At 39.6% G+C, this 25,568-nt stretch overlaps 1 protein-coding gene across 1 annotated transcript in view; it reads right to left on the bottom strand.

Annotated features, from left to right (window-relative positions):
• Positions 1-328: 328 nt before the first annotated feature.
• The window catches only part of SNX24 (sorting nexin 24), a 91,942-nt gene continuing 66,702 nt past the window's right edge, over positions 329-25,568 (bottom strand). The window contains exons 4-7 of the mRNA XM_084277945.1: positions 9,121-9,215; positions 7,921-7,953; positions 6,939-7,003; positions 329-1,409 (exon numbers count right to left, since the gene is read on the bottom strand). Coding sequence (XP_084134071.1) covers positions 1,339-1,409; positions 6,939-7,003; positions 7,921-7,953; positions 9,121-9,215 — 264 coding nt within the window. The 3' untranslated portion in view covers positions 329-1,338. The remainder of the gene's footprint in view (positions 1,410-6,938; positions 7,004-7,920; positions 7,954-9,120; positions 9,216-25,568) is intronic.

Here is a 25,568-nt window from a genome sequence, read left to right as displayed (position 1 = left end):
AGTAGTTAGCAGGAGGCCAACTATTCATCTCTAGGATCAAGCTTCTGCTTGTGCCTAGCTTTCCCAGTACTGCTTTTGTACAACATGCCCTTTCTCTGCGGAGCCCTCTGACTGTTCAGTTACACTGAATCTTCTCCAAGACACACGCTTTTATAAGGATAGCATAGACAGCACAGCACTGCGAGTTTTGAGTGCACAGATACCCTGGTGTCTTCTCATGCTTCATGTGGAGACATCTGTAAGGCCCATCTCTTACCATACAAGCTCACAGAAGCACGGTGTTTGGTTAGAAATGCACAAAAAGGTATGCTGAAACAGTATGTTCAGTTCTAGTAATTTATTTTTAATGTCCAGTAGCACACATACAAATTTCCAGTTAAATCTGAACAAATATACATATATAAGTGTGTGTATATATATATATATATGTATCAGTTTTAGCGTTACCATTTTACTACTTATTAATCATACTCTTGCTTTAACTTTCCACAGAGTCCTATGCTCTGTGACTTATAAAATGTTAAGATATGGAATACAGTCTGTAAGTTGATGTAAAGAGTAAACACACAGAGAGATCAGATGTCATAACTGAACAGGGATGCACAAACGCCACATAAAATCCCACGGTAGATAAAAATAATTTCAACTGAAATCCAGAAAACTTCCTGAGAGAGCGCTGTGTATTTCTGAATGCAAAAGCCTGTTTTGCAATAGAAACTCTCTCTGTACACCTACATTGGTTCTTGTCCTTTTCTGATAGTAAGGAGCAGAGTCAAAATAATTTTTTAAAAGTAGATTAAATACCTTTAGGGCCCTTTCAATTCTTTCTTGCTTTGATTTTAAAAAAATTATTTATTTACTTTTTAATTGGGCGGAGAAGGGGAGGGGGCAATTTCTCTCACACACTCTCTTCAGTGCCAGCACTTCTAATCCATCCATTGCCAGCAATGGGTAATGTGCTGGGAAAAATTGTGGTGCAAAAAAAGTTTAGTGTAATTTAAGATAGAAATTATAGAAATAATTAGTAAAGCTTTCAATTATTTTCAAAGGTTAGTGTAATTCAGTGTATGACTTTTGGCTTTTAGTGTTAAACAGTCAAAAGCATGTCAAAATATAGAAGGTATAAATAATTTTAATACTGTTGTTTCCATACCTTTTTTTTAAAAAAGCAGCAACTGTAGTGACATTTTATTTAAAAAGACTTAATGCTTCAACTTAAGCCGAGGTTGTGCCTCTTGCTTCTGAGCATAATTTTCACATCATAGAACTTTAATCCTGTTAATTCCATTCAGCATTCCCCGGAGACTTGATTCAGTTGCTTCTAGCCACGCTGCACTTCTACCTGGGCAGTAAATGAGGATAAAATATTCCATGTAGAATCCCTTCTATAACCACATTTGGAAAGTCATCTGAAAAAAAAATTAAAAAAAATAATAAAATACTTCACTTTCTTATCTGTGTCAGTACAATATAAATGTTTCTGTGAAACTTAACTAGGTAAGGTCTCATATAATTTGGGCTACTGCATCACTCAACTGTTTATCCGTGTTGGGGATGTGCTATTAGTAATGCTGTTTCAGCAGTAAAGCCACTTTAGTGTAGCACTGGGCATTGCATGAATGCGCTGCCAGATTTGTAGCTTATTGATTTAAAGGGATGTTCTAATACTTAATGCTGCTAGGCTCCAGCTCTTTATCTGAATCTTTTCTCACAAGGAAGATGGATTACACTGGCAATTCAATTTCTAACAAAATCTCAATATACTTGAAGGAATTCCAGGATTGCTACTGGGAATACTTCAAAGCTGTTTTTCCATTGTGGTTTACAGCAGTGTTCAGACTGAGAAGGCTGGAGGATGCCTGTACAATCAGAGAAGATTATATGATGCAGGAAAATTTCAGGCTGGGCTCATCAACATACAATGTCACGTTACAAAAAGTCATCCTGCAATATCTGAAAGAAAAACCTCACTAGGTTCTTACCACAGATGCAGAGGAAACTGGCACTGCATTTTCATGTTAAATTTAGTGTGAAAGAATTACATGATAAAACACAGTAATAGTTCCACACAGAGGAAGGGCAGGAAATGTACATCACTGCAGTGAAAAGGCTTCTGAAACGCACCAACTACTGTGCTGCTAATGAAGGCTTCACTTAAATCTCTGGGCATTAAGAGTAAGAATTTCTCATCACATCTTACCATCTTAAAACTGCTAGTGCACAATGAAATGGGTTTGCATAGAGAAATCAGGCTATTTCTGATTCAGAACTTCTCACATAAATCAAATCTTTCCTTCACCCATCAGCCTGTGGGGTACTCAGAAAGGGGAGATGCAACTTTTATAAAAATCCAGTAGATACTTGATAAATTAGATCCCCTAATGCACGTAGGAATTAGGTTTTGCTCCCAATTCCATTCCAAAAATAATTTGGAAGGTTAAAAACACTGAGGGAAAAGCAGAATTGGACTCGATAAGGAAAAAAATATTCCTTATTAGTGCAGATCTGTTATCTCACAGTTATTAATAAAGGTGATTCTGTTGTATTGAAGATGTTTCAAACGGAGACTTTTACGATGTTTTAACGAACTGCAACCTCCAGCTGCAGAACAATACATGCATAATTGTCCCCAACTTCTCATAATAAGTCATCATTATAAATTACTTGTTAATATTTTGAATCCAATAATGACTCCTCAAGTCCTGCAAGCTCAGCTATCCCAAATCACCCTGGTAGAATAACCCTTATGCTCTTGTCATTAATGTTATTAAAAATACACTTGTAAGGGCAATCTGATGCTTTCCTTCTAAATTAAATGCTGCAGTTTCAGAAACCAGTTTTTACTGGTTCTTCTACAATATATAGTATATATAGGAAAATGAGTATTGATTAAAAAAATGATACAATTCTACAACATCAGATTTACTGTGAGGGCTTGTTGCTTAAAAAATCAAGTGTATTAATTTAAATGTATAAATACAGTGACGCACAGTCCTGCAGATGTGTGATACTGAATGGCTTAACAAGTCCTCAGAACAGTTTTCAAGCAGGTTTCAGTAAATCTGAGACTACTTTTTAGCTTCTGCAGTATCGCTTTCCATTTCCAGCCGTTTAGATTTTTTTTTTTCACTTTTCTTCAAAATAGCACATAATTTTTTTTCCCCCACCCTCTCAAAAATAAGTGGCCAACTGTTGTGGTTTTGCGTGCCGGGGTGCTGGCGGAGAAGGGGGGCTGCAGGGGTCCAAGAAGCAGCCAGAAGCTCTCTGCAGGCCTTGCAGAGCGAACACCAGCCGGCTCAAGGCCGGAGTCGTTGCTGACCAAGGCCGAGCCCATCAGCGATGGTCACAGTGCCTCTGGGAATCACATTTAGGGGAAAAAAACCTGCAAGCAGCTGCTTTTTGCCCCCAGAGAAGGGAGTGAGAAGATGTGAGAAGCTGTGCAGACACCAAGGCTAGGAAGGAGGTGGGGTAGGAGGTGCTTGAGAGTAAGATGCCCCTGCAGCAGATGGACAAGACCATGGCGGAGCGGGTTGTTCCACCGCAGTCCATGGATGATGACGGGGAGCAGAGACCCCACCTGCAGCCGCTGGAGGGACCCCGTGCTGGAGCGGGTGGAGACACATGAAGGATGCTGAGACCCTGTGGGAAGCCTGCACTGGAGCAAGCTCCTGGGAGACAGGGGCCCGTGGAGACAGGGGCCCGTGCTGGAGCAGGTTTGCTGGGGGGATCTGTGACCCTGTGGGGGACTGTGCTGGAGCAGTCTGTTCCGGAAGGTCTGCACCACATGGAAGTCAAAGCTGGGGCAGTTCATGAAGAACTGAAGCCCCTGTGGGAAGGAATCACAGCGAAGAAGCTCATGGAAGACTGTCAGCCATCAGAGTCTTCACGCTGAAGCAGGGGAGAGGTGTGAGGAGACCTTCCCCTGAGGAGGAGGGTGTGGCAGAGACAATGTGTGATGAACTGACCGAAACACCCATTCCCTGTTCCCCTGTGCTACCTTGGGAGGGTGGGGAGGAAGCGAGAATAAAATTGAACCTGGGAGAAAGAGAGGGGTGGGGGGAGGTGGTTTAAGATTTGGTTTTACTTCTCATTACCCTACTCTGGTTTGATCAGGTAATAAATAAGGTATGTTTTATTCTGTGTTGAGTCTGTTTTGCCCATGATGCCAATTGCAGAATGATCTCTCCCTGTCCTTATCTCAACCCATCAGCCTTTCATTATATATTTTCTCTGTCTTGCCCAGCTGAGGAGGGCACTGATAAGAGTGGCATTGGTGGGCATCTGGCCTCCAGCCAGGGTCAAACCACCGCATCTGTATTTTAAAAAGACAAGCAACAGTACAATGGGGGCGGGCAGGGGGCGGAAATGTTCTTTTGAGTTTTGTGTTCCAGAAACAACTACTTACTTCACTAAAAAACCACAAACACACGATGTCTTATTTTATGGGAAGATTATACAGGAAAGACTAACTCCTGATCAAAACAACTGTCATAGTTCACCTTCCTCAAAGGGTATTCTCAATTAGTAGCTATTTGCTAATGCACACGTAGTTTTGGTCATGGCTCGAAAAACCTTGTCTGCTTTTTACAAAGGAATCAAAGTCTGTCAAAGTAAGAACTGATGCGAGAGAGAAATTTTAGAAAAGTCATCTGTATTTTCTCTGTGCTGCAAATGAAAAGTGAAGACGAAGAATTAAAGGCTGTGGTAATTGTGTAAAAAACTTTTGTTTCTTTCTAACTAGAGTTGAATCGTCTAGTAGAGCCTCCAGACATGACTTTTGTTTTCTTCTTCCTTTTTTAAACCACAATTTGCATTCTGTGTTTTAATTCAAGTTAAAGAATAACTTTCAAACGAATGTGATATTTTAAGAGTCTTTAAATACAAAGAATATTTACCTGCCACATGAAATTCTAAATATTGTATGTGGAGGCCAAAAAAATGCCTTGGCAAAAACCTGAAAAGTCCTTTGTTTCAGATGTCATTAATAAGCCCTACTTAATATTTAAACATGTCACACATTAGAAGAGGCTTTTATCTTAATCCAAGCAAAGCACTACTTGAAAGAGTAGCTACAGAATTCATTATAAAGTTCCTAATTATTTCAAGGAATCAAAGCAGCCTAACTCGGACTACACATTAGGGAAGCAAAATACCATCACAGAACTGCAAGCAGCAAAACTTTACACAAGGGCTGGAAACATTAAGTACTGTCTTCATCTTTTGGGGATAACTGTGTATGAATTAATTTTCTCTCTCAGGAATGCTATGGAATTAAATGATGTTCATAATCCTATTCTTGAAGAATCCAAGTTTGCATTTAAGAGGAGCATTAAGATTAAGATGTGCAATGCAGCTCACAGGTAGGTGACTGTGGGTGCATCTGCATTCTGCATTACTGCTGTCACATCTCCCCATGCCATGTTGCAGTTCATCCATTTTGTGATTTGCACTCCAGCCCCAAACAGGCACTCAGTCCACATGACTAGTGACAAGGCAAAGTGAAAAATAGATGGCCCTGTGGTGTGTCTTTTAATGGGGAACTTGGTCACACAGGACTTGCTGTTTCAGGCGAGAACTACAACTTTTAAGTTAAGTAAAACTCTATGAGGTCAATAAGGTTGGGTCATGCTACTGGTGGACACTATTTAACCCTCTCAAAAATACATAATCTCTGTGGCTTTTAAAAACAACTTGAAGAAACAATTGCTTACAGGTAGAAGAGATGACTGGCAGTCATCTGGTCCAATCCCTTGCTTAAGCATGAACACCTACAGCCCGTTGCCTGGGAGGGCTTCTCAGTATATCTCCAAGGATGGAGACTTCATCACCATTCTGGGCAACCCGTGCTCCACCCCCCTCTAAGTGAAAAAATGTTGCCAGATGTTCCTGATGTTACTGTCCTGCCACTGGGCATCACTAAAAAGAGCCTGGTTTTGTCTTCTTTACACCCTCTATTCAGGTACTTACATAAGTCTTGAGAAAATCTCAAGGAAATACACTTCACTGGCTAAGACACTGCAAGCAAACATGTTCTTTCCTAAATTTACTCTTTAAAAGGCAGCTCAAGAATCTGACTCTTGATTTCAACACAGTATTCTGTATTATCAACCAAAAAAGCTATATTAAAAAAAAATCTTACTTTGCAGCTCTGGGAGAAAATTCTTACTTGAAAGTTTATTACATTTTTAATACAAAATTTAGTAAAAGTATCACTTCAAACAAGTAAAATGAGAAAACCAAGAGGAACACACTACTAAAAATGGTATTTTTCATGCACACATTCGATTTAAGACAGAGGGTAAGTTCTCTGAATTAATAATGCGAAGAACTTTAAAAAAAAGAAAAGGATTTATAACAAGTTGTTTCAAACAATCTTTTGAACCATGTACTAAGAGATGAAGGCTAACGTAAATGTGCTGTGAATCACATCAGTTATACTTTAAGTATGCTATACATTCTTCCCCTCCACCCATTGCCTGCCCCCCCCCCCCCCCCCCCCGCCCCAAAGAGCTCTAGAGGTTATAAATGATAAGAAATAGTAATAATCCAAATGGAAATACAAACATGCTTGCAGTAGATTGACTGGTGTTTAGGGAAAAACCACTTACAAAGGACTTGGCCTGTGAGTTCAAATCCTTCAGGCAACACAGCCCAAAGGGTGAACGAGAAGAAGAGGAAAGCAATTTTCTTCCCATCTTTTGATTTGGATCCTCAGTGGGTTTGCTTGAGAGAACAACTGGGGGAAGAAAACTCCACTCTTTTATAAATCACCCACCCCACTTAGTGTTTTAATGGTTCCTTACACAAGAGCTATCATTTTATTGGCAGGTTATTAGATTTTGGACCAGTGTCATTTGACTAGGCCAGTATTAATAACTGTGTGGTTTGTGCAGGATCGGATCAGTAAAGCGCTGTGAACAGATGACAGGTTTGATTACCGTTGGCTTTAGGCAAGACATATGGATCCCTTAGGAACAGCAGCACAGGCTGGTGGGACAGTTTGCTGGAAAGGTCAAGAACAGGATGTCAGTATCAAGGGACAGCAAACAATATTCTACAAACTAGCTCTGATAAAGTGAGGTGGTTGAGCTGTGCAGGAGCCATGCCAGTGGGTTTCTGCACACCAAGGCTGCCCAAAAAGGGCAGATTCCATCTCCTGGGAGCAAATCTCATTGCTTCTCAGCTACACAGTGACACCGTCAACGTGAAGTTGGAGGTGAAGGGGCTGCATCAAGGAGGGGTGGCTTGCAGCTGGCTATGAGACCTCCTGAACCTGCTCTGCTCCCTGGTGCTTGGGGTGACGCAGGTACCCAGATCACCTAAAATCAGGCTCCATGGTCTACAGGCTCTTCAGGCCACTAGACAGACTTAATTCACAACGATCTTCCAGCCCACAAAGTGGTTGCTGTACACCTCACCCATGGAAAGAAAGTCCTTGAAAGCCCCTCAAAGGGCTGTCTCCATGCCCCAGTCATAGCACAGACATCCTCCCCCAGCCAGTGCAGCCCTCTCTGCTCTACTCTGTACATACATGTGACATGCAGGGCAACCAGATAACATACAAACCTCTATCAAATGGACAGGGACGAACTCAAACCTCTAATTCTTTCTGCTACATCTACTTGCTATAAAAATTGTACTTCCAAGTGTAAAAACGTTCCCAGAAATATTTCAGAGCTAGCAGTATTCTATTAGGGTCTTGTAAGGAATTTCTCAATACAGCGTAGGGACAGTCAATTCACACAAATGGACAGATCTAGCACAGCTGATGAAACTAGCCACAATATTTAACAGACACATCTAATTTTAATGCTAAACTACTGCTATGTTGTCAACTGCAAGGTACAAACACAGTAAATGCCAATAATTTCAAGTAGTTTATTAATCTGATGTCCTAGAAAGAGTAAGAATCAAGCTCACCTTGATTCTTCAGATTCTGTTTCATCAAAAGAGCTGCAAGTAAAGTGAGAGGAAAATTTGGTTACAACAGAATTAACTCTACAATGAAAAATATCCCCAAATCCTTTAAGAACCATTGAAGGGAGCAACCCATAACTGGTCAGGTATGACCCATATCTGGTCAGCTGCATGATGCAGTGTGATAAAATGAATGTGGGAGATCATAATATTTTATAACAGCCACTACTTGCAAATTACAGCATCCATTTTCCTGAAACAGACTCACAAGCATATCTGTCTGTCTATCTATCTGTCCATCCTACAAAGTGACATCCTACAGTACTACTGAGGGTACTGGCTGGTGTCATTAACTACAAGTGAAAACTACAAGTCTGTTTCTGATTCACTTTGGAGGCTGCCCTGGGCCACAGACACCTGGAAGTGCAAGATGGCCTCAAAATTACCTCCACTTTTTTCAGCTTACCTTCTCTGCCCCGCAGATCCATGCACACAGCCCCCCCCAAAGTAGAAAAGGGCCACACAGCTTTCTGTGAGCAAGTTCTGGTAATACTGCTGGATTTTCCAAATACGTCAGCTCATATAGCAAAGGAAATTCCTCTCCCAACAAAGCTCACAGCTGCAGATGGTAACAGAGCTCTGTTCTGGCTATTTCTGTGTTCATTACACTTGTCATACTAAGATTCCCTTCTCTCACCCTGATCAAGAACCGCTTCCTGGGGAAAGGCAATGGGGCCATTTGGGTAGATGTCATCAGAAAGCCGAAAGACCCCATTTTCAAACACACAGAGATGATGAAATGTTCACAGAATGAACTTGTGTTCAGACACACATAGTGCAGATACTGTGACCATAAAACACATGCAAAGAAAGGTTTTCTATGCAACTTTAGTGAAGTGTTTATGAATATCTTACATTTCAGTAGATACTTCAAGATCTATGAGAAGATCATATTTTTCTCATCTAAACTCTCCTTTGCTTTCCAAAAATATTACATTAAACCTCAATTCTGTCTCTGAACAGGCTGGATTTATTTTACCCCATTTTGGAGATATATAAACATACTTAACATGAACCTAATGCCCATTTATTTTAAGTGTTAGAGTTGGCAGCAAGACCATTTTAAGTCAATGGAATTGCATCAGCATTGAGTGGATATGGGCCTTTTGGCCTCCATATATTTTTCAGTAAAGGAGAGCTTACCCACAGCTTTCTGCTTTTGGCAAGGTAGGTACATGGCGAATGTTCAGGAAATCAAGAAATATTTTAGGGAGCTCTTCATTTTCTAAAATGACTGTCTGTAAAAAAAGAGGCACAATACAAACCCAAGAGTTTTTAGTATTTTAGGTATCACATACTTTTATTCAAAGTACTGAAATATCTCCCATTTGCAACTCTTTTCAATGCTTTTTTGTTTTTTTCTTTTTACACTTATTTTGGAATACTTCATTACAATGGGAAAACCACAGTTCTTAATGAATAACATATAAATACATTCAGTTTATGCTACTACATTCTTTTTCACCTGCCATCACTGGTGCCAAGCTAGATGCCTCTCATGCAGAGATGGCTGATTCTGGAGCTGAGTTACTGGCACACTCATTTGTGAATAAAATTCAGTTTATTTAAAACATAAAATAAAGCAGCTACAGCTCAGTGCTTTCATGCTCACCCCACAGAAGTCTCCTGTCTGGCACATCAGCAGAAAAATGAAGTCTCCACTTTGTGCAATTTTATTAATGCATGCCTTGGTAAATGCTAACAAGGGAACCTCTTTGCTTGGCTTGACAGATCAGATTACAACATACTCCTTATATCTCTGCTACGACTCCTAATGACAAAACTCTGACCAAAGAGCTGCTGGCCAGACCCGCCACATTCTTCCACAGCAATGACATAATGGCCAGACTCCATCCTCCTTTGTTTCTCCATTGAGGACACAATTTACAGCTTTCACTAAATCAATTACAGGCAGGCTTAAGAATATGTGGCAAATGAATGAGATGCTAAGATGTGTGTTTGTCATGAAAGAATGACTTCAATAGGAAAGAACAGGTCTCTTGAGAGTTTCACAGAAGCACACCAAAATAATCGCAAATCTTTCATTTTCAGGAGGCAAACAGTTCCTAAATTCAACCGATGTCTCACCTGAATGGTTAAGCCTCCATATGTTTACTCATCATACTGCTGTACATTCTGATAGAACACATACTTCACATGCAAATGAAAGCCACAGGCTCTTTCCTAAAGAGATTTTCTCCATCATATTTGAAAAGTCGTGGCTGTTGGGCGAGGTCCCTGGGGACTGGAAAAAGGTCACATCACTCCCATTTATAAGAAAGGGAGCAAGGAGGACCCAGGGAATTACAGGCCGGTGAGCCTCACCCTCTGTGCCTGGGAAGATCATGGAACAGATCCTCCTGGATGACATGTTGGAGCACATGAGGGATGAGCGTGTGATCCGGGACAGCCAGCACGGCTTCACCAAGGGAAGGTCGTGCCTCACCAATCTGGTGACCTTCTATGATGGAGTGACAGCATCGGTAGATAAAGGGAAGGCAACTGATGTCATCTACCTGGACTTGTGCAAGGCCTTTGACACAGTGCCCCACCACATCCTTATCTCTAATTTGGAGAGATGTGGATTTGATGGGTGGACCATCCAGTGGAGAAGAAACTGGTTGACAGACCGTAGCCAAAGGGTGGTGGTCAATGGGTCTATGTCCAGGTGGAGGCCGGTGACAAGTGGTGTCCCCCAGGGGTCTGTCTTGGGACCGGTGCTCTTTAACATCTTTATCAATGGCATCGATGATGGAGTTGAGTGCACCCTCAGCAAGTTTGCGGATGACACCAAGCTGAGTGGTGTGGTTGACACAACAGAAGGAAAGGAAGCCATCCAGAGGGATCTTGGCAGGCTGGAAAGGTGGGACCGGGTGAACCTAATGAGGTTCAACACTGCCAAGTGTCACGTGTTGCACTTGGGCCGGAAGAATCCCAGACACAGATACAGACTGGGAGAAGAGCTCCTTGAGAGTAGCCCTGCTGAGAAGGACTTGGGGATTCTGGTGGATGAGAAACTTAACATGAGCCAGCAGTGTGCTCTTGCAGCTCGCAAGGCCAATGGTATCCTGGGCTCCATCAGAAGAGGGGTGGCCAGCAGGGACAGGGAGGTGATTGTCCCTCTCTACTCTGCCCTGATGAGGCCCCATCTGGAGTCCTGTGTCCAGGTCTGGGGCCCCCAATACAAGAAAGATGTAGAACTGTTGGAGAGGGTTCAGAAGAGGGCCACAAAGATGATTAGAGGGCTGGAGCACCTGCCCTACAAAGAGAGGCTGAGGGAGCTGGTCTTGTTCAGCCTGGAGAAGAGAAGGCTGCAGGGCACCTCATTGCAGCCTTCCAGTACCTGAAGGGAACATACAAACAGGAGGGGAATCAACTTTTTAAAAGGGTAGACACTGGCAGGACAAGGGGGAATGGATTAAACCTAAGGAAAGGAAGGTTTAAATTAGTTCTTAGGGGGAAGTTTTTTACAGAGAGAGTGGTGAGGGGTTGGAACAGGCTGCCCAGAGAAGTTGTGGATACCCCATCCCTGGAGGTGTTCAAGGCCAGGTTGGATGGGGCCCTGGGCAACCTTGTGTAGATCCAGGCCTGGAGGTTGGTGTCCCTGCCTGTGGCAGGGGGGTTGGAGCTCTATGATCCTTGGGGTTCCTTGCAACCCATGCCATTCTACAATTCTATGATTCTATGATCAAGGTCTGATGAGGAGCGAATATATGGATGGGAGAAACTTCACTATAAGTAGAACAACTTGTACAAGTAAAGCTATCCATGCCTATCCAATTAATTTTCACACCCATGTTAGAAGAAACAAACCCTGTGAAGAAACAAGACTGGTGATGGGAAGAAACATTCTTCTGCTCACATTCAGGAGGTAACTTATGCCCACATATGCATTCTTTTACATTATGGTATCATTATCTAGAGGGTAACAGGATGTCCCCCATTCCCTCCAAAAAAAAATTTTGAAAGAGACATCTAGAGATATCTAGATTATACAGCAGGTTTTATTGCAAATAGTTTGATCATTTGTGCGATGAAACCCCAGTTAGTGTAAAAATTATGTAAGATGTGCCTAAACTTGAAATACATTTGAAAACAAAGACATTTGAGAACTGGTTCTTGTCTTATTTTACATCTGTAAATTTGAATTCAGAGTCTACTTTTCTTCAGCAGCTAAGGGCAACCTTGAAAAAAACAACAGAGAAAAAGACAGCTTTTGAACTTTTCTGTTCTAGATTTTAATGGATGTAACAGGGAGGTCTGAAGTGCTGGCAAGTGTTAAGCCTTTCAGTTCACCTCTATATGAAGATGCTGCATTAAAAAATGCCACTTCATTTGCATTCTGCAAAATCAGCACTCTGCTGCTGCAAAATTTATCCTTTTGTGCATTCAGGTTATGCACAGAAGGAGGGTGGAGGTGGATGCATATTCAGAGGGTGTGTGAATTGCATAACAACACGTATGGTTTGCTCAAATAATACCATCTTACTAACTGTATGCAACGAACTGCAAAAAGTTCTATGAAGATGTTTGAAGGCATCCAATGCTCACATGCAACCTCATACTTACACCTCTTGACAGCACTGTACAAAAGTTGAGCTGCCTGCTGAGGCAGTGATTGTTGAGGAGGAAAAGAAGGATACAGGACTGTATAAAAGGAAAACTCCTGACAGCTCTTACAAACCTATTTGCTTCCACTTCCACTCACTCTAGATTAGTATCTCATTCTATTTCTTTTAGGGACTTTTCATGACATGCATCAAGTCAACCCAAACCCTGCTAACCCTGCCCTGACCACATTTATTTCGCAAAAAGATGTAAGCAAATAGCATCTGGTTTAGGATGTTAATCCATGTAGTTTGTTAACTGTCAATAATTCTGCTTTGGTGAGCAATAAACTTGAAAATGTAGAATTTGCAGAGAAACAAAGGCAATTTTCCAGCACATCATATTTTGGATGCTGCCTCTGGTGATTGGGAATTTCCAGAATTTTATGAAGGAAGGAATGACTACATTGAACAGAGGAGGATTTTTCCGCTGAGGTAATGTGACAGACATTTTAAGGGATTAAAAAAATAATGATACAAGTTAGTTATACTAATAAGAGGGTAATTTTTTTTAACTTCCTTGGTTTTGCTATTAAAAAAGGGCCAGCACATAATCCAGCTGTTTAATATACATGGTAGAAAACAAAGGACAAGCAAAATAAACCCCCCTATGAACAACATTATCAAGAACAAAAAGCTAGCCATACAAGATTAGGTGTGTCTGCCTAGCTGCATTTCCTACCTCTGGTGTTGGCCTAAAGTGGATGTCCAGAGAAAAATGTAAGCATTCTCAATTTCCTATTTAATGTGACCAAAAAATACTATTAAATCAGAAATAAATGTTATCATAATTGGCTTAATTTACCTGGAACAATCTGTAACACAACAGATTTTTGACTTGTAACTGAACACTAGTAAGCAGTATGTATTTTGCACACTTGATCTTTAAATAATAACTGAGCAGAAAAGGAACCAGCCGGTTAAGTACCGAACCACTATCTGTAATTTGTGATGTGACATGCTCAACCACAGCCTTTGTTCAAATGAAGATGTGACACTGCCTTGTAAACATGACTACTACCTTGTTTGCTCTGCAATCAGAAACTTAAAGTTATATCTTTTCAAAGAAATAAAACCCCAGAGTGGGTTTGATAGCAGTGTGAATTTCTAATACATCTGAATTCTACAGAGATCATAGCAATGAGTTTCAAATATGGGCACCTGAGTACCAAGTAGGTTAATTTAAGAAAAGAAAAAAGGCACATGTATTTCCTTCCTAAAATAAATAAAAAACCTCCAAACTAAACCACCTAACACAACCTCTGGCAAGTGATTTGGGAAGTGACTCCAGAAATACATTTTTCAAACTCATTGATTTCAGCTGAACTAAAGAGTATAAACACCATATTTTCTTAGAAAATCGTAAACGGTGTTTATCTGTTACTGTCACACTTTAATGAACTACTCTATGCTTCAGGAAAAAAAAAAACAACCACCAACCCACAAAAAAACCCCAAAACACAAGGGAAAGCCTGATGTTTACATCAGCAGAAATGTCTTTTTCATCGAAAGGGTGCAATTATTATTATGTAACACAAATCAGAAAAATCCCAATTTTTCTACCTTATCAGTTTCATAAAATCATGTTCCCTAAGGATGCCATTGATTAGTTGCACATGTTCTTTCAGTGACATCTGAAATACTTAATTGTCGGTTATCTTTTCTCCTTCAGCAAGTAAAATATAGTCACAAATTGCAAAGGGACTTGTTCTGCCTTAACCTTAGCTAGATGCCATCATGCAGTGGAAAACAGTGCTAAAATATCACAGGATAATGCTCTCCAACAAGGGAGACATATAAACAGCATAATGATTTCCCACGAGTTTCCTTTTTAGAAAATTGTCACTAAAGCCAGGGTAAATGGTGACATATCTTCACAGAGGACACTGCAAAATCGAACACTGGCATTCTAGTTAGGTCCAAACCTACTCATCAGCCAATTATAACAGTAACTGAACATCTCGCTGAAAATCTGAACAAGACCACTTTGCTAACCTTAGGAGATCATGCCACAGGACTGCATCGTTTCCACAGACTTGTATTATTATTTTTATTGTTACTGTTTTCAGTGAAAAAATATTTAAAAATTAATTTCTTAAAATCATCTACCACACGTCTTCAAGGTTTCTGGAATAGCTGTTGGAGGGGAAGAAATGAGAGTGGGGAGCTGAGTTACAAGGTTTTTAAGAGTCCTTACAGACTTTTCCATTCAATCGGGTTTAGTTTGAAATGCTGTACTATTAGGGTGAAAAAGTTCATGACAGTTTTTTCCTCTCTTCACAGGGAAAGATGCTTCACAATACCTAATTCAGTGGTGCAGCTAAAATGGGGGAGAAGAAAATCAATACATTCCAGCTACAGTAAGTAGGCTGGAGTGTCAGTCTCCACTGGGACCAAAACCCACATCTTTTAGAACACTTTAGAGTGTATATTCTTCTATTAACCTGCTTTTCCTGAACTGCTTTGCACAGCCCATGAAATGATAAAAAGGTTACCAAAAGAACACATTAACTAAAAACCAAGTAGATGAAGAAACCAGAATTCTAAGAGCAAGATTTCCTTCTTTTTAAAGAATAGAAGACACAATAATGTTTTATATTACCCATTGTGAAGAGTTATGAAGACACTCCCTTCTTCAGTGAGGATGTTGCTGCAGGCTATCAACAACAATTACTTCTAAGTAAGTTGCCACTTAGGTTGTCATAGTAAAGACTCACCCCATTTCACTGCTACCAGGAACGTTCACTGATGGGCAGTTTTCAAAGAACAGGAGGAGGTTATCAAACATGCTTAAAATTTCATAAAAAGACACATCAAGCATGAAAACACACAAACAATGACATAGAAGTGAACCTTCATAAGAAGTACCAGCAGGCTAACACTCCCAGGCTGTGTATCAAAGGGAAGTAAAACAGCGTGCCATCTACACAGCAGAGCTTGAAATGGAACAAGCTATTGACTGTGGATATGATATGCCAACAAAGACCTGTATGTTACTATCTGAAAGTTAATGTGAAGTCACAAAAGTGAAAAGGGGAAAAAAAAAAAGGTGCAGGATGGAATTGCACCTCTGAACCTCAAGACTGCAGAACAGCAGGAAAATTCCTGCACTGTTTCCGATCAATTTATTATACTTCCAGTAAACTTAAAACTCACCAGATATCTCCCGAGTGACAAATCCATCTATCACTGCATTCTCAAACCACACTGAGGATAAATGAACTATATGGAAGGGAAGCCCAACAGGTTAAACAACTGTGGACCATGACTGAAAATATGTATGCAGAAAGCCATTAGAGTATCTGTGAGCTTTTAACATTTTTACTTAAGCCTTACCTAATGCAACTTTAAAACACTTTACTGACTGATTAAAAATACTACCAAGTAAGTTTTAAGGTAGCGAGTACTTTAGTTAGAAAGCTACTTAATTACACATTTACAGTTCCAACTAATAGTTAACTAGTAAGTGCAGAGTGGATTGACTTAAGACTAAGTGTACCAGTATAACCCATTTGATGTGAAAAACACCATATTGAATTTTTTTTTGAAAACTGGGGACATACTGCAATGGGAGCAAACAGTGAACCTCTCCACAGCAAAACAGAAGACTAGCCCTTGAAAGATTAGAAACAAGTACAACAGACCACAGTTCCTTTGAAAAATAAAAATGAAAGGAAACAGTCAATATCATTTCCTGAGACACTGCTGAAAGGACTGGAGGTTAAGACAAAGCTGGATGAGAAATGAAGAAATCAACAGAGCAAAAGGAAAAGAAGCAGAAGGGCAGGATGAGTTAATGATATTTAAAAAAAGTTAGCAAGCACAAAAGAGGCATTTGAAAATAAGTAATAGGAAAATACAGTACAAAGAATGAGAAGATACATTAATGACAAAGACACCAAAATAAATGTTCATTTTAAAATGGCTGAAGTGGTTTTTTTAAAGTCAATGAACCACTAAGACAATGGACAATTAAATAATTAAGACCATGTCAATAATGCTGCTGCTAACAAACAGGTGCAGGAATACCTTACACAATAATATATATATCTATCAATCAGTAGATTCAGAAAATACACATCCAAGACAGAAAAAAACATCAGTTATGCTTGGAAAAGTCTTCTCAAGTACAGGGGAAGAAGTTTTGGAAAAGGGAAACTATGTTTACAGTGCACAATACAAAAAGTAAAGTAGAAGGGATTTGAACATGCAGTACTGTTTTCTGAAAGCTTAAAGTAATGAAATACAAGTGCTGACCCTTGAACACTGAGGAGGCAGTCAGATTGGAAAAAGAATCAAAAACTTGCAACAGTATCTGATGGGGTAATTAAAGACTATCACTAAAACGTACTCTAAGGCAAATAAATCTGGTAGTGAAAAATGTCAGTTCTAGATTCTAAAAATTTACAAGTGTTTCTTCGGTACTGACTGACCCCCTAAATATATGCTATTAGTATATGCTGTCTTCATAGTTATGTGATAACTATTTCTCAGAATGATAGAATCATCTAAGTTGCAAAAAACCCCTTTAAGATGAAGTCCTAATGTTAACCTAACACTACCAAAGCCACCACTAAACCATATCCCTAAGTACCACATCTATGCATCTTTTAAATACCTCCAGGGATGGTGACTCCACCACCTCCCTGGGCAGCCTGTTCAGTGATAGACAACCCTTTAGGTGAAGAATTTTTTTGTAATGTCCAATCTAAACCTTCTGTAGCACAACTTGAGGCCAGTTCTTCTTCTTCTATCGCTTGTAACTTGGGAGAGGAGGCCAACACCCACCTCACTATCACCTCCTTTCTGGTAGTTGTAGAGAGTGATAAGGTCTCCCTTCAGCCTCCTCTTCTCCAGGCTAAACAATCCCAGTTCCCTCAGCAGCTCCTCATAAGACTAGACACTCCATCAACTTTATTGCACTTCCTTGGAGACACTTCAGTGTCTTTCTTGTAGTGGGGGGCTCAAAACTGAATGCAGGACTCATGGTGTGGTCTTACCAGTGACAAGCACTTCCTTAGTCCTGCTGGCCACACTATTCCTGCTACCAGCCAGGACGCTGTTGGCCTTCCTGGCCACCTGGGCACACTGATGGCTCTCAGTTTGCTGACTGTAAACCAGCACCCCCAGGTCCCTTTCCGCAAGGCAGTTTTCCATCCACCCTTCCCCAAGCCTGTAGCATTGCATGGGGTTGTTATGACCCAAATGCAGGACTCAGCACTGAGTCTTGTTGAGTCTCATACATTTGGCTTTGGCCCATCAACCCAGCCAGTGCAGACTCCTCCGCAAAGGCTTCCTGTCCTCATGCACATCAACACTCCTGTCTAACTTGGTGTCATCTGTGAACTTACTCAATCCCCTTGTTCACATCATCAATAAAGATGTTAAAGATAACCAGTTCTAATACTGAGCCCTGGGGAACACCACTCGTGACTAGCCACCAACTGGATTTAACATCGTTCTCTACAACTCTTTGGGTCCAGACATCTGGTCATTTTTTTCACCCAGTGAAGAGTACCTCTGCCCACGTCATGGGCAGCCATCATCAAGCCATTTGCATTCATCACTGCCAATTTTAGACTCTGAGCCCTCAGCAAATAGTTTTAGTTTCTGGGATTTGTTTGGATCATCATCAAAGTATGTTTCTAATTAAGGTCATAAAATACACAGAAGAGTTATAGAAAGAAGTCAGCAGAATCACACACTATTGCTCCAAATGGCCTAAAGGAACTCATTGATGAATTTCCTGAATTAACAGTGTATCCCTCAAAAGATAAGATCATTATCCAGCAGTGAAGTTGTTATATTATTATTATCATCATCATCAAGAGGGAGCTTTACATAGAGGGAGGGACTTCTCTGTGGTATGGGCCAGAGGACATTGCAGATGCTGAAAATAAGTACATGTTTAAGAAGAGACTGAATAGACTGATGGATGAGAAATTCATTGAACTAAGAATACGAATGGAAATGGAGAGTGTATTAAGGAGGAATTATCAGGGCACGTTCTCTCTGTTCTCCCTCACATATCTGCTTACAAGCACTATCAGATGCAGGCTATTTTCCCAGAGGAATCTGGTCTAATCTGCCCTCAACTATTATTTCGTGCTATGCCAGCTGAGTTACAGGGTTAATTGTACTAGTCTGCAGTAGCAGATGGCTCTTCCAGAGAAGGAAGATGGAGCATGGCTGGGAGAGGGCCAACTCACCCTCTCTGCCCTCCACTTCACTCATCCTTTGTGACACTCAGGTGGTTGGAAAAGGTTGCTCTCACCTCCCAGTCCTCACCCAGCAAAACCCCATGCTGAAAGGTAATTTGTCAGCGTTTGCGCACCCACGCTGAGGGTGGAGGACTGCTGGGGGGGACATGGGAGCACTGTTCTGCTTTGTGGAAGCACTGCCGGGGAGAGAGGGCTGAGCTGGAGCCTGATCTGGTAGGCAGCCAGCATGCCCATTTGCAGGCAATGAAGAAGAAGGGATGCGGGGATGATAATCTAACGCTTCTTTCTTCTTGTCAACTTTGAGAAGTTTTATTTTAGAAATATATGCACTGCTTAAAGATCTGCAAAGCCAAATACTATTAGGCCAAATAAATATGAAACAGAAAAGACTTACTGGAATGCAACAAATGTTTAAAGAAAACTTATAACATCACTTAGAACCAAATACTGGTTGCCTTGTCTTTTACCTGTGTTGAACACAAATTATGTGAGAGAAAATACATTTTTGAATGTAAAACGAAATTTAAATGGCTGTTATTGCAATTCAGTTGTATTTTTATGTAGACAGGCTGTGAGATACATTAAAGTGGTTCACACTTCATTAAAAAGTTTAACAGATTACAGTTTTAGCTTCAGAACCACTCCAGGGTTTGTATTTTCATGTTTACTTTCTAGTCATGCTAAGATACATAACTTTTTTTTCCCTCCCATTATTATGTTTCATTTCAAAGAGGATTTTGAAAAAAAGGTTACCTGTTTCTGCACAGACTATTATTTTTTCCTACACAGCCATATTTTCTATCCACTGTATTTACTATGTTTGTAAGTAGACCTTTAAAATAAGGAAGGCCCATGAGTAAGGCAGTGATTAAAGAAACAAGCTGTATGCCAGTCTTCAAAGCCAAATGCAACAGAACAACACCTCAGCAGTCAAAGGAACAGAAGAGTATCTCTGCAGCATGCACAACTTGCCCTAATCCCCAAAAAACCCCACCTGCTGGATAATGTCACAGACTATTCTGTAGATGTGGAATTGAATGTTGGATTTTTTTTTTGTCAGATAGTGTGGTCATGGTCAAATAACACCGTCTTCAAAAGAACTGAAAAAGCCCATAAAAATAATGAAACACTCATGAATACCCTTAAAATAGTGTTTTCACTTCTTTTTTGCTTCAGAGGAAACATCCCACAGCTCTAATTCATTTTGCTGGGAACTAGGTAAGGGTCAGGTTCTTGATGAAAACTGAGGAAGGCATAAGACTGACAACTTTGTGCAAATATATCATAAAAAATATAGAAATCATCTGAGGATGACTTCCTCATCTGCATTGTTTCCACAAGCTACTGTAACAAAAGTGCTATTCAACTCTACAATAACTTCTTATTTTGTCTCCCTGGTATTTTCTTGTCAGAGGTTTTGGGTCACAGTAAACTCTTGAGAAATGACTCGACATTCCCTTTGAAACTAATTAGACTAAGCAGCAGGTACCTGCTCCAAAGTCCAAACAAGAGAATGTAGAAAGCACAGGGAATTCTCTGCACCTGGGGTTAATGAACTCATTGTGTCATTTTTTGCAGAGGTAAAGAAGGGGTAATGTAGCTGACCAAATATATTTAGATTTCTATTACAGGTTTGGGGTTATTTTTTTTGTTCTTCAGTTTTCAGTGTTGGTAGCTCTTTCAGCATAAAACGGTACGTTGAATAAGGACTTCAGGCTATTCTGCAATGTTTGAAGAGTAACTACAAGGAAATCAGCATGCTTAATTTTAAAAACTCGGAAGCTTACATTAAATTGTAATCAGTTTAACAAGAAAATACATATTGCAGCAAAAGCAAGGTAAAATTCTGGGGTTTTTTTCCTCCCTGAATTATTAATACAATAACACGTTACACTGTAGATAATTCTGTAGTTAATGAGGTGGTTGCTTACACAAGGACAAAGAAGCACAAATAAGTTTTGACCACTAAGAAGGAAACTCAGAAATGAGAGAAACAGGAGTCTGAGGAAAACTATAGTTGGTCCTAACAGTGTAAATAGACATCAGAGTAACAGAACAATAATATAAATGCATTTGTTTTAATTTGTGAAAGCAACTGATTTCCTCACAGAACCACCGTAAAAGAGAAAACTGTTTAAAAACATACATTTTCTCTAGGTCCAATTAAATTAACTTCTGTTTTTAGTAATTCTTACATTTAAAACATTTCTCTAACCTCACAGGAGAACAAGACCAAATCAACTTGGAACAGTATGGCACTTGACAGCATTTGCCACTGATTTAAAAGGGTCTGTTTTCTGAAAAAACTCACACAAAGCTGATTTGAAAAACATTAATAAGAAGTTTCTACTCTGGATTGAAACCAACAGGTTCAAATAAAAAAATCAGACAATCTCTTCCTGCCTGCTTACGCTACAGAAGCAGCCTAACAAATGGCTGAGATGTAGTGACATCTAACCATAAGGGTATCAAAAAAGCCTAGCCAACATTTCATAAATTACACAAGGAAGCTGGAATCAATGTCAGAGAACATAAGTTTAAACAGATGAAGTAGGACATTTTTTAGCAGACACTAATATGCACGTTTAAATTAAATTCTTGATAGATATCTAGTTACTAACTATGCTGTGAGAGTGACCAGCGGTTTTACTTCATGGATTATTTTCATTAAAAAGGAAGACTACATAAATGACACAGAGGATAGCTGAGCAGCCATAAAGGACTAAATTATTTTATTTTCCCAAACATTAGAGCATTAGAGCTCAAGAATATTCAGCAAGAGTCGCTGCAGAAGTCAGGTGGGCAAGGAAGACTAATGTGTGACAATCATGTTGTCAAAACATTTAACTGGTCTAGTTTTGTCATCAAGAGGCTGAGTTTCTTAACCCTCATATTACCACACTTGTGGATCTTGACATATGGGTGATTTCTGTGTCAAAACAGACTGATGGGAGTACTGCAGCCCACTTCTCAGTACCATATACATACCACACTCCATATGACTTTTCCCAAAATAGGACTTTGAATTATCCAAAACATTTTGTCTTAGAATGACCATTCACGTGGTCTATTTGCTGAAACTCTCTTCTATCATATATCTACATTTAATCTGTGAAACAATTAAAGATCTTGTTTGTGTCAAAATTCTGCATTAAATACCCTTTCAAATAATCTTTTCAGAGAAAGCTCTTGTTGTCCCTTTCCCCTGAAGCCCACTGGAGGAAACACACAACAGCAAGTTGTTAAATGCTTTACTCTTCAGTGAAATGAACTGTTTGCAGATTCAATCCCTGCATACCACAGTATGATTCTGTCTTGCTAAGAAGTTGACAGTCTTTACACAAACAGGAGAAAACATGCATAAATAAAAAAAAATCTCAGATAAGAAGTGTGCTATAGTCTGCAATGCTAAATTGTGGATAATTTTTACAATCTGAAGTACTTGCTCATGGATTCAATCTGCAGTGCGAATTAATGTTATAGTAACTGTGAGAGCTAAACAAAGTAACTCCCTTTCTCTGCAAGCACACAAATCCTGGTTTTTGTTTGCAACGAGCTGCTAACAGGAATTGCAAGGTTTTATTTTCTTTTTTCTTGCAACCTCCCCCCCCCCCCAAACCCCAAAACAATCCCAAAAACGCTGTCCTTCCTTTTTCGCTCCTGCCACCCCGGCAAAAAACCTCACCTCTCTTTCAGAGAAATGAGCATGCCTTGTTACATGCTGCTCTGTAACTATAGGAGCAAATCAATAGCAGCTGAATGCCATCTGCTTCGGGCAGCAGAACAGCACCAAAAGTGTGAGCAATGCATCTTCCCTTATTGAAAGGTTATTTTATGCAAGTAAACAATTCATCGTCTTCTTGCACGCTTGATGCTCATTTACCACTTTTGATCAATAAAATATGCAAAACAACAAAAAAATTGAATCCTAAGAGTAGTTCTGATGCCAGTGTGATAGTTAATCAATATCAGGTCTCTGTTCAGTAAGGCAGGCAGTAGGGTAACTCCTTTATTGTACGGACCTAGGAAAAAGTGTGGAAATGTGTCTTGTTGCTTCTAAAATGCATTAAGAGAAGAGAGTGAAACACAACTCCTATCCTGCAAATTAAAAAAAAAGGAGAAAGAAACATTATTTTAATCATATTTTTCCCCTTCACTACGCAAAGGCTACTAATGTCAGCCTAACTGATCATGTGTTGGAAAGAATCCACTGCTGTCGACAGAGCTATGCTATCATTAACGCAGATATTTAGTTAAATCACTGTCATTACAAGACATAGTTTGGACAGTAACCCACTCTGTTTCTTTCTGAAGCTGCTCTACCTTATTAAGTCTTGGTTTTCAATGTATTTATGTTTCAGGTGAACTCAGTTTTTCTGTTAAAAACAAACTGCTATGGGAATTTCTTTTACACAGTGTTTCTTTTAGTCAGACCACAAACTGCCTTATTATATTAAGCCTCCTGACAATTGATTCAAGTAGAATACTTCTCTCCCAACAAAGAAAACGACATAATTTTTACAGATATTGCAGAACAAAACGTCCAATTTAAACAGTTTCCTAAAATAACACAAAGTACCTGAAATAACAGTTGCTACTCACAAAGGCTCTTTAGTGAGCCATATATCCTAATATTAAAAAATTAACTGCTCTCATTTGAAAAGCGATTTTACAGATTATATCACAAAAACAAAACCACAGATTTAGTTGTAGACTGTATGTTCTGATTTGCCCCTAATACTGTACTTTCTGTCCTGCCTGAACCTAGAAACAGAATCCTTCAGGTATGCATTACTTCTTTATTTTGGCTAAATGAACTGAGACAAAAGCTTGGAACACTTCTGTGAAATAATACCTTATGCAGGGCTTCCATCTTAGTGAACTACCAAGTACAAGACCTAAAAAAAAAAAAGACAAAACCCCAACCTTATTTTCTCTAGATTTGCAATGCAAAGATGCTTTACACATACTTTTCATGGGCTTCCATAAAGGATTTATTTAGTTGAAACCAAGAAATACTGAATAAAAAATAATTTCACACTCAGATTAGAACCAAACGCTAACTTGCAGTCAAGCAGCAGCACCTACACACAAGTGAGACAGAAAATCTCTCGTTCATTGTTCAATTCTCATAATTCTTATAAAAACAAGACAACTGGAAGACTGCATCTATAAATCAACTTACATAGAGTTTTTAAGGTAAGGAGTGGTAATTAATAAAGCACACATTTGCACATATGAAAAAAGTCCTTCTGACCAATCAAAGAAATTTCTTAAATATAAGATAGGCTTGGGCTTATGTGAATCTCTGAATCAGAGGCAGATTTGTAAGCAACAGTACAAATTTTTTCTTTTACAACCTTGTAAGACCCCAAACATAACTGGCAGTGGCCCCTTCCACATAAGGAAGCTTGGATCAAGCTCCTTCTGCATGCCTTCTTCAAAAATGCTTATGAGTTTCTATGAACTCCAATATGCCATTTGATCACATTTACAGAAGCCAAAACAATTCTGATCAAATTAATAATACAGAACATAGTAGTGAAAGTGCAGTAGCTTTGAGTCAATGACCCAACTAGCAGCAAGGGTATAATTTAAAGTCAGAAATTTCCAGTGCATGCACTGTTAGCCACAGTGAACCTGTTACTGCTCTAAAGGGAATTGTTTGCCTCTTATTAGATTTTCTACAGCACAGCCATAAGTGATAAATGTACTGCTGTACTCACTGTCAAGTTAATCAATGCTGCCAAAGTTTTGTTGACCTAACAGTAATCCATAAAGTGAGCGGCATTTTCTCTATCCCTATGACATCTCAGTCCTCACTGGGGATACAAATCTTACAACAGCTTCTTAAAAAAAAAGAAAAAACAAAACAAAGCAAAGCAAGGAGAAAAAAAGATATTTTCAAAATTCTGTCTTTAAATTAGCAGACTGTGAGAATTCCTTGCCTCTCTGACAAATTGCTTAAAAATGAAGGCCACACAATGGATTCAGTTTAATGGTTAAAATAGTAACAAATGGGTAACTTCACAGAGGATAAACCCTTGGCTAGTAAAAAGAAGGTAAAAAACAGGTTCAGGATTCTTCCAAGGAAACAGTTGTGAACACAATTTACTTGTGACTATACATTAGTGCACTGGTTCAAACAGAGCATTGTGCAGCAATTCTGAAGACAATAATGTGAAAACAATAATAAAAAATCACCACCAATAAAACTTGTGTATTACTGTGCCTGGCTGTGATTCACAGTCCATGAGAGGAATCACCACTGAAAAGAAGAAAAAGTCAGGAAACAATCCCTGGTAGAATGAGCTGCTCTATAAACAAACTGCTGCCATGCTCTCACAAGCAATTATAGACATATGAAATATGAATTGCCATTGATTTTTCTTCTAGAGGTCACTCTGCTCCATGTTTTACGCACTCTAGGCATTTATTTGGGTGGCAAACTGACAAGTTTTTACAGAATTAACGGAGCAATGTAATCCTTGCTCAATCACAGGTACTTCATTATGGTTCTGTTCCTTGACACTTGTCCCTCCCAAAACTCACTAGCAAGGGAGGCCTTCATAAAGGTGAGGAAAAATGCAATTACTTGTGAAAAGACACTGTTCTAACTTGGTCAGAGAATGCTTATTTACTACTTCTGTGTTGACGGCAGACAAGCAGCATCAGTTGGAGGACTGCATTTATCACAGCAAAGTAATTCTGCAGATAATGTCCTGATTTGGCTAAAACTCACAACACACTTGTTACTGAAAGA

Source organism: Gallinula chloropus, assembly GCF_964237585.1.
Source record: "Gallinula chloropus genome assembly, chromosome: Z".
Classification (NCBI taxonomy): Eukaryota; Metazoa; Chordata; class Aves; order Gruiformes; family Rallidae; genus Gallinula; species Gallinula chloropus.
The sequence above is the reverse complement of the archived record's forward strand: the minus strand, read 5'-3'. Positions and strand labels throughout refer to the sequence as shown.